Source organism: Sinocyclocheilus grahami, unplaced genomic scaffold, assembly GCF_001515645.1.
Source record: "Sinocyclocheilus grahami isolate Dianchi unplaced genomic scaffold, SAMN03320097.WGS_v1.1 scaffold2868.1, whole genome shotgun sequence".
Taxonomy (NCBI): Eukaryota; Metazoa; Chordata; class Actinopteri; order Cypriniformes; family Cyprinidae; genus Sinocyclocheilus; species Sinocyclocheilus grahami.
Window position 1 is genome coordinate 13021 of NW_015508043.1, and position 9767 is coordinate 22787.

General features: G+C 36.8%; 1 protein-coding gene across 2 annotated transcripts in view; it reads left to right on the plus strand.

Moving 5' to 3' along the window:
• Positions 1-9767, plus strand: part of LOC107575755 (BOLA class I histocompatibility antigen, alpha chain BL3-7-like) — a 14137-nt gene that overhangs the window by 1679 nt on the left and 2691 nt on the right. For both annotated transcript variants that reach the window (XM_016262090.1, XM_016262091.1), the window contains exons 2-4: positions 521-781; positions 7155-7430; positions 8923-9216. In XM_016262090.1, the coding sequence (XP_016117576.1) occupies positions 521-781; positions 7155-7430; positions 8923-9216 (831 nt within the window). The remainder of the gene's footprint in view (positions 1-520; positions 782-7154; positions 7431-8922; positions 9217-9767) is intronic.

The following is a 9767-nucleotide window of genomic DNA, read 5'->3' on the forward strand; positions in this document are numbered from 1 at the left end:
TTGTTCTTCTTACGTTTGTCTTTGTCTGAAGTGATCTGTTATCTGTAGATAACCCATATCCAGAGTTTACTGCGTCTAGATATGAGAGTTTTTATCTCTCTTCTTGTGTTATATATTTGTTAAGCGACCGGAATCTAAATGACTTCTGTGTTTTAGCACACTTGACCAATAAGACTGATTATGAGTAAATATTGTTTTAATTAAAAATAGTACAATAACTGACAAGGTCTCAAATGTAAATTTAGGCAAGTTAGGAAGATCTGGAATATGATCATATTTACACGGACAGTACACAACTAAAGCTACAGTCCTTTTGTTGGCTTTATCAGGGTGACATTTTTCTTTTTTTCTTTTTTTGTTAGTCGATTTAAATATTGCAACATAGGTAACTGTTTTCACCTGCTATGGCATGGATTATTTTAATATAGCCTAATTGTGAATTTCAGTGTTGATGTAACTCTTAAAGTGTGTATTTTGAACAGGCTTTACGTGGAGATTATGTTTCTATCTCTGTCCACAGGAACACACTCTCTGAGATACTTCTACACTGGTGTGTCTGGAGACATTGACTTCCCAGAGTTCACAGCGGTTGGTCTGGTAGATGAAGAGCAGTTTACGTACTTTGACAGCAACACAAAGAGAACTGTGCCAAAGACAGAGTGGATCAGACAGAATGTGGAAGCAGATTACTGGGACGGAGTGACTCAGACTTTCACTGGCACACATCCAACCTTCAAAGTCGACATCCAGACCCTAAAGGGACGCTTCAACCAGTCAGCAGGTACGCTGGTAACAAACCCACCTACACACACACACCCACACACACACACACAGACAGAGACAAAGCCATTAGTTACTTGCCAGTGAAATATCGATAATAAAGATGTGCTTGCTAAATAAACACTAACATCCACTAAGGACAGAAATATTCACTTTTGTCTTTTTTATTGTATAGTGATATTTGTAATATTTCACATTGGGACACTTTTACAATTTAGTCATATATTTATGGCTCAAGCATTGTATGTTTCAGTTTGGGCAAAAAGGTGTTAAAACAGCAGAACACACACACAGATATCCACACACACGTATTGTTACACACATCCTAGACATGCCACGCAACACACTGTTTCAGCGCAGTTTCTACCGAGAGGGACGTTCTTCCTAATGTGTGTCTTTAACATCCAGTCAGAAACGTCACTGATTACAAACCTGAAATACACAGAAACAGCTCATGCTTCAGTTTGATTGGCCGAGATGAAAATCACATGACATCCGCTGCAGAGACTCAGTCGACGATTCGTTCAGCGAGTGATTCAGTCAAACGGATGATTCAGAGAGTCACTGATTCGTGAGTCAGTTCACACTGATTACAGCATGTTTGCTGTCGTGTTCATCCAGCGAGGACGTCACAAGAGAAATCATGTCTGTTTATCGTCTCTGTGTTATCTCACAGCAAACAGTCTTTCTCTCATCGTAATAAATTCAGATGATAAACTCACATCTCAGTTAAAAATAAGTTCTGTTGCTGTGTAGCTGTAGATTGAGCGGTTTAGAAACACTGTCAGTATTTCAGTTCAGTGTCTGTCAGCATCAGTGGAAGACGAACCAAACGTCATCAAGCATTCAGTTAATTTCTCTTTTATTGTTAGAAATAAACCGGTTCTGCTTCAGAATCAGAGGAGAAAAAGAGAAATGTGTGAATTTAGACGAGATGAAAATATTAGAATTTTTAAAAATTATTTTCAGTGGAAAAATTGATCGTTATTATTGCATAAATATTCATTAGTACCATGAAATTCTCTCAAACTACAAAAACAAAAATATATATATATTATCAAATAGAAATATATTACATTGATTTTACTGAAAATAAAATAAAGTTAAATTTTAGGTGTTCAAACTTCAAGCTTTTAAAAGTGATTCAAATTTAAAACTGCTTCAAACTTCAAGCTTTAAACTGCTTTCTCAAGCAACATAAAGCTTGTCTTTTAATATCTTGTTAATCTAGTTCTTCTTTTGTTAGAAATAAACCGGTTCTGCTTCAGAAACAGAGGAGAAAAAGAGAAATGTGTGAATTTAGACGAGATGAAAATATTAGAATTTTTAAAAATTATTTTCAGTGGAAAAATTGATCGTTATTATTGCATAAATATTCATTAGTACCATGAAATTCTCTCAAAATACAAAAACAAAAATATATATATATTATCAAATAGAAATATATTACATTGATTTTACTGAAAATAAAATAAAGTTACATTTCAGGTGTTCAAACTTCAAGCTTTTAAAAGTGATTCAAATTTACATTCAATCAATATCAAGTAGCCGTTGCTGTGATTTTCTTCAAACGGCAGAATCTGTTCAAACGCCAACTGACACTCCAACTGTCAAAACATTCAAATGTAAACAGATACACTCACTCACTCTCACACACACACACTCACTCTCACACACACTCACTCACTCTCACACACACACACACACACACACACTCACTCTCACACACACTCACTCACTCTCACACACACACACTCTCACACACACTCACTCACTCTCACACACACACACTCTCACACACACTCACTCACTCTCACACACACACACTCTCACACACACTCACTCACTCTCACACACACACACTCACTCTCACACACACACACACACACACACACACACGCACGCACACACACACATGTTGGTATTGGTGGTTTACGGGGACTCTCCATAGGCGTAATGGTTTTTATACTGTACAAACTGTATATTCTATTGCCCTACACCAACCCTACCCCTAAACCTACCCCTCACAGGAGACTGTCTGCATTTTTAGATTTTCAAAAAAACAGCATTTAGTATGTTTTTAAAGCCTTTTGAATTACAGGGACACAGGAAGTGTCCTCATAAACCACCTTCACATAGTGTTATACCCGTAGATATGTACAGGTAGATGCGCCAAGCACATAGACGCGTCCGCCAGCTGTAACGCTCAACTTCACGTCATTCACCAAAATAATCAATGAATATTCAAAGATGCCACGATCCTGCACAGCCGAAATTCCTGAAGAAACGGGAAGAGACCGTTCAGTGTCTGTCAGCATCAGTGCAAGACGAGCCGACTGAACCAAACCTCATCAAGCATTCGGCTAATGTCTCTGTTTTTGTCAGAAATGAACCGGTTCTGCTTCAGAAACAGAAACAGAAACAGAAACAGAGGTGGAGGATGAGGAACAGCTGTCAGCCATCAGTTTGATCGGTGGTTAATGCCATTGATGTCTATTACTTTTATTCAGGGCTAATGATACTTTTATCTTCAAACAACCCCCTCACACAAACCTTCTCGTTCAGGCATGATTTAGTGCGTTTATTAGTTTTCTCTGAGGACTGTCGGCAGGTGATCTCAGGTGTTTCTGTCCTCGTTGAGTCGTTTGATCCTCACATTGTAGACGAAACACACTCAAGCCGTTCTTCTCTCTGAGTCAGTCGTTCAGAGAGTAAATATCCAGCAGCTCTGACGGCTGAAGCTGTAGAGACGTGTGGAGGATGATGGGAAGTTTGTGACGAGTCTTTCCTCAAACAGAGCAGCTCAAACCCGGCCTGCAGATGCTCTGAGTCTCTGAGAGACTGAACACACAAACACACTGACAGACTCTGTTAGACTCGCTGACCTCTGACCTTCAGTGACATTTAAATGCTGTTTAATACTGCAGGAATACAACGGTGACTTCAGTGAAGAGTTGAAAACATGAATCGTGAAGCGTCTGATCACAGCGAGAGCTGCAGATGAAGCCGAACACTCAGTTCTGCCAGACAGATGTTATGAAGCGTTTCTGATGCTCGTGTTTCCGTCACACGGACAAACAACTCAAACACTTCAGCGCCTGCCGCTCGACGCCGGTTCAACAGACTCTGAGTTTCACAGCAGGTTTAGAGTCGACAAAACCACACAAATCCAGCTTCAGATCCAGTTCTGCGGCCTCACAATCTCAACCGAGGCTTCGAAGCCGACAAACTAGCCGAGCCTCATTTTAGACCGAAACAAACGTTTTGAATTTTTTTTTAAATCGCTTCTTCGTCGGAACGGTACAAAACTCGACGACTTTTATGGCAGTCGTCATGTGACCACAAAAAAATATATAAATTGTGGACTTGATTCGAAAAAAGCTAAATGGTCATAAAAAAAAAAGAAGTCACACTGCTGCAAATGAATGGGCAATACGCAAAAATATGAAAATACAGATAATGTTTTGTGTGTACAATCTACAATAAAATAAGCATTTACGTCTAAAACAACTAGAGAATGTATAGCCTTTGTATATAGAGCTATATAGAAATCTAGTGGCTAAACATGAAATTGCAGCTGTTTTTCTATTTTTAACGCTTTGAGCAGTATGGGCTTGTTATTTCCGTGCCGCTGAGAGTATGGTCCCGCACAGCGCCTAAAACTAACTTTTTGCCGCCCCTGCCAGTGGCCAAAACATGATCATATTTACTGGCCAAAACATGATCATATTTACTGGCCAAAACATGATCATATTTACTGGCCATGAAACTATCATATTTACTGGCCAAAACATGATCATATTTACTGGCCAAAACATGATCATATTTACTGGCCAAAACATGATCATATTTACTGGCCAAAACATGATCATATTTACTGGCCAAAACATGATCATATTTACTGGCCATGAAACTCTTTTAGCAAAAACAGGCAGTTATTACTACTACAATAACTAAACATATTTACAATGTTTTTAATTTGTCCTGCTGGTGCATTTTCCCTCAATTGTCCCTATTAATTATAGCCATTCAACATTACAGTATAATTAAAAGCCATTGTTTTTTAACATTTAATAGGCTCTGAAATATATAACAACTTTTAATTTAAGTGATTTTAAAACAATCTTCACATAAACTATATTATATATGCATAAACTATACATATTAATCTGTATTCAAGCTATAAAGGTTAATCAGCGACTAGAACAGTCCAAGGATTTTGCTTTGATTGACATCAGTGACAGACTTCAGCGGGCTTCACTGTAAAATCAGCGCTGTCTCTTTAAAACCTGATGCATCTGACGTGGATCTGACACATATCTGATTTTCTCACAACTCTTTACGGTCGTTTAAGACTTTATAACTCATTTAAGACTACGTTTACAAGGTAACTCGCTAAAACCGCGTGTTTTGAAAATGTAACTTAAGTATAATCAGGTATAAACATTACTTAATGTAAGTATAATCAGGAAAATTGATTTAAAGGTTTACTTTTTTTTTTGCTTTTACTTAAAAGTGAACTGGGACTATTATTTATTATATCATTAGATTATTATTCCTATACCGTTAATGCACATCAGCAACTCACCAGGAGCACCTACAATCTCAGACACCTTGGTCCTCGAATCATTTTTATTTATTTATGTCCTGTACGCAAACAGGGACACGTCGTCGATTATTGGGAAACCCGCCACAGCAATAAGCAGCCGCTCCTCCATTTTGCTTGAGAACTACTGTGGTCAGAACCAAAGTTTACAAGTGAAATAAAATAAAATAAGTTACATTTCAGGTGTTTAAACTTCAAGCTTTTAAAAAGTGATTCAGATTTAAGTCTAAATCTAGTTCTTCTTTTGTTAGAAATGAACTGGTTCTGCTTAAGAAACAGAGGAGAAAAAGTGAAATGTGTGAATTTAGACGAGATGAAAATATTAGAATTTAAAAAAAATTATTTTCAGTAGAAAAATTGATCGTTATTGTTGCATAAATATTAATTAGTACCATGAAATTCTCTCAAACTACATCATAAAAAAGAAAAAATATTATCAAATATAAATATATTACATTGATTTTACTGAAAATAAAATAAAGTTACATTTCAGGTGTTCAAACTTCAAGCTTTTAAAAGTGATTCAAATTTAAATCTTCCTCAAACTTCAAGCTTTAAACTGCTTTCTCAAGCAACATAAAGTTTGTCTTTTTATTTCTTTTTAATCTAGTTCTTCTTTTGTTAGAAATGAACTGGTTCTGCTTCAGAAACAGAGGAGAAAAAGTCAAATCTGTGAATTTAGATGAGATGAAAATATTAGAATTATTAAAAATTATTTTCAATGGAAAAATTGATCGTTATTATTGCATAAATATTCATTAGTACCATGAAATTCTCTCAAAATACAAAAGAAAAAAGAAAAAATATTATCAAATATAAATATATTACATTGATTTTACTGAATATAAAATAAAGTTACATTTTCGGTGTTCAAACTTCAAGCTTTTAAAAGCGAATCAAATTTAAATCTTCCTCAAACTTCAAGCTTTAAACTGCTTTCTCAAGCAACATAAAGTTTGTCTTTTAATATCTTTTTAATCTAGTTCTTCTTTTGTTAGAAATGAACTGGTTCTGCTTCAGAAACAGAGGAGAAACAGTGAAACAGAGTTTAGATGAGATGAACTGATCTGCTGATTTCTCAAAGAATCATTTTCTATGACGCACAGGATCTTCATGACATCAAGCGTGTTTCGTCTCTGTGTCTCTGTGTGGCGGCTCCACATTACTCAGACAGAGCGATCTCTCCTCTACACTGCTGATTGGAGTTATTTACAGATCAACAGAAATAAACAGATGAATATCACGATCATTGTATTGAAATGTGCTGCTGTAAAGATATCAGACATCAGACACGTTCTTTCCTCAGAGCGACCGTAGCACACGTTTAGAAGCAAAACACACATTTAGAGAAAACTTGATCTGTGTTCTTTCAGTATACCATCTGTAGCCATGTTCTCTCATACATGTTTATTATGCTCATGTTTAATCAGCAGCAGCACTGAACACTGTTTCTGTGTCGAGTCTTACTTTCACCTTCAACTGAATAACCTTCAGCTGTCAGATATATTAATGCTGTGAACTCAGACAAACGTTTTCATGTTTATATGCAATCATATTCATCTATTCACTTCTCCTGAATGCTAGTTTATTTTAGTACCAGCCAGTCCTGTTAGCTAATCACAATCGCTCTCATCTTTATGTGGATGTTTGGTTTTGTGTAGAAGAAGAAGATTGGAATATATTCTGCTCAATCATCAAGTCTTTAGGTGATATTAGAAGAGATGAAGAATGGTGAGTGTGATATATCATGATGTTTCTCTCTTCTCAGGTGTTCACTCGTGGCAGATGATGTGTGGCTGTGAGCTGAATGATGATGGCACCAAACGAGGATACTGGCAGTATGGTTATGATGGAGAGGACTATGTAAGCTTTGATAAGAGCACCCTCACCTGGACCGCTGCTAAAGATCAAGCTATGATTACCAAACATAAATGGGATGCTGATAAAGCCTTTGGAGAGTACAATAAAGGATATCTGGAGAACACATGCATAGAGTGGCTGCAGAAGTATGTGAGCTATGGGAAGGACACTCTGGAGAGAAAAGGTAGGAATATCAGTTGCTTTAATAATCACTGCATAGTGAGCATTCATCGTTACAGCATTTACCTTTTCACCAGGAAATAAAACAGCTGTATACAATAAAACGTTTGGTTATATGTGACTGTATCTCCTTTCCACTCCCTGTCTTTTTACTCTGCATTCACTTGCTTAAAAACTAAAACATGATGTAAATGCATGCAGGACGTCAAGAGGTTGTTCGAATCACATTTTGATATTTAAGATATAATCATGCATATTCTTACATGTTGTTGTATATTAACATGCGTAGCAGGTATTTATGAGGGATTTGTATCATATAGTAACACTAGACCAACTGATTTTCACACAAACATGAGGCCAGGAGTCAAACCCTATTAGAATAATAATCTAAAAGATGGATATGTTTACATGCACTCATTGTTGTCAATCTGAACGAATCCAAACCCTTTGCAATCCAATTCACATTTTCATTGAAATTCTCATTTGTGTATTCAAACAAAACGTCAGCTCATGCGCAGTGCATCAGACACCGCTAGAAATAAATGCTATAATGTCACTGAAGTATAACTGTGATCTTTGTCTTGATGACATACCTAAAAGGAAAGCTGACAAATATGTCAGAGCTGGGTTTTTTTAGGAAATATTGATTAAATATTCAGTCTCCTTCACTGACCAGTTTGTAAGATATAAATAAACTTGCACATTCATAAGAAGTAAAACATGTAAATAGATCTATAAAAGGGCTTTGATAGACATACGCTTCATGGCACTGCACATATTCACAAGGTTTATTTCATTCTGAGAAGATGCTTGATTTATTTTTATTAATTGATCAGATTATTTTAGGTCTACACCACCCCTTTTATTATCCTGATTGAAATATCCTTCAGATCCAGCTCAGTCGGATCGATTGAGGTGTTTGCATCAAAGCTTTTCAATCTGCTTGAGCCGTCAGTCGGATTAATAACCGATTATTTGGCTGATAAAAGCTCTTGATGTGATCTCAGGACTACAACAACAGATAATGAGAAGAAATATACAGCAACCTTATAGATTTGCTTTGTTTTATTTGAATGTTGCAGACTATGGCTAATTTTCTCTTTCGGTTTCACTGTTTCTTTTTGTTTATCTTAATATGTTTATCTCTCTCTCTTTCTCTCTCTTTCTCTCTCTCTCTTTCTCTCTCTCTCGCTCTTTCTCTCTCTCTCTCTCTCTCTCTCTCTCTCTCTCTCTCTCTCTCTCTCTCAATTCAATTCAAATGAGCTTTATTGGCATGACTTGCACAGTATTGCCAAAGCATTGTCCATTGCATGAATAAGGAATAAATGATTATATAATACATAAACAAAACAAGAATAGATCTGTAAAATAATTAAGTAAATAAGTACATGTATACTTTCTTATTTTTTTCCCCACAAACAAGAAACAAGAAAAATATTTAAGACATAAAAAAGTCTAAAAAGTCAGTTTTGTCTCTCTCTCTCTCTCTCTCTCAGTTTCTCCTCAGGTGTCTCTGCTGCAGAAGTCTTCCTCGTCTTCAGTCTCGTGTCATGCTACAGGTTTTTACCCCAGTGGAGTAACAATCAGCTGGATGAGAAACGGACAAGATCATATTGAGGATGTGGTTCTTGGACAACTTATTCCCAATGAGGACGGGACCTTTCAGGTGACGAGCACCATCACAGTTACACCTGATGAGCTGAAGAACAACAAGTTCAGCTGCGTGGTGGAGCATCAGGGCAAAACCATCAGCAGCATTCTGACGGAGGACAAGATCAAAACTAACTACGGTGAGAGCGATTGTCTGGATGAGTAGACCATGAAACTCAAAATGTTAAAGGGGTCATATGATGCTGCTAAAAAGAACATTATTTGGTGTAATGAAATGTGTTTATGTGGTTTAAGGGTCAAAAAACACATTATTTTCCACATACTGTACATTATTGTTTCTCCTCTATGCCCCGCCTTTCTGAAACGTGTCGATTTTTACAAAGCTCATCGGTCTGAAAAGCGAGGTGTGCTCTGATTGGCCAGCTATCCAGTGTGTTGTGATTGGCCGAATAACTCAAGCGTGTGACAGAAATGTTACGCCCCTTACCCCATACTGTGATGCCCTGACTATGAGACAAAAACATTAAAACCCATTATAAACATGGCATTTGTTGCATCCAGTGGGGACATAATTACTGATTATAATGACTTATACTGTCTTTTTACACGTTGCGTTGCATCGCGCCGCGTAAACATAAAACCATGTCTGCATTTGTGATCAGAGAAATGACAAACAACAAGTGCTACTCTACACTGCTCAAAACTCACGTTTGAATCATCAGTGGCAAAT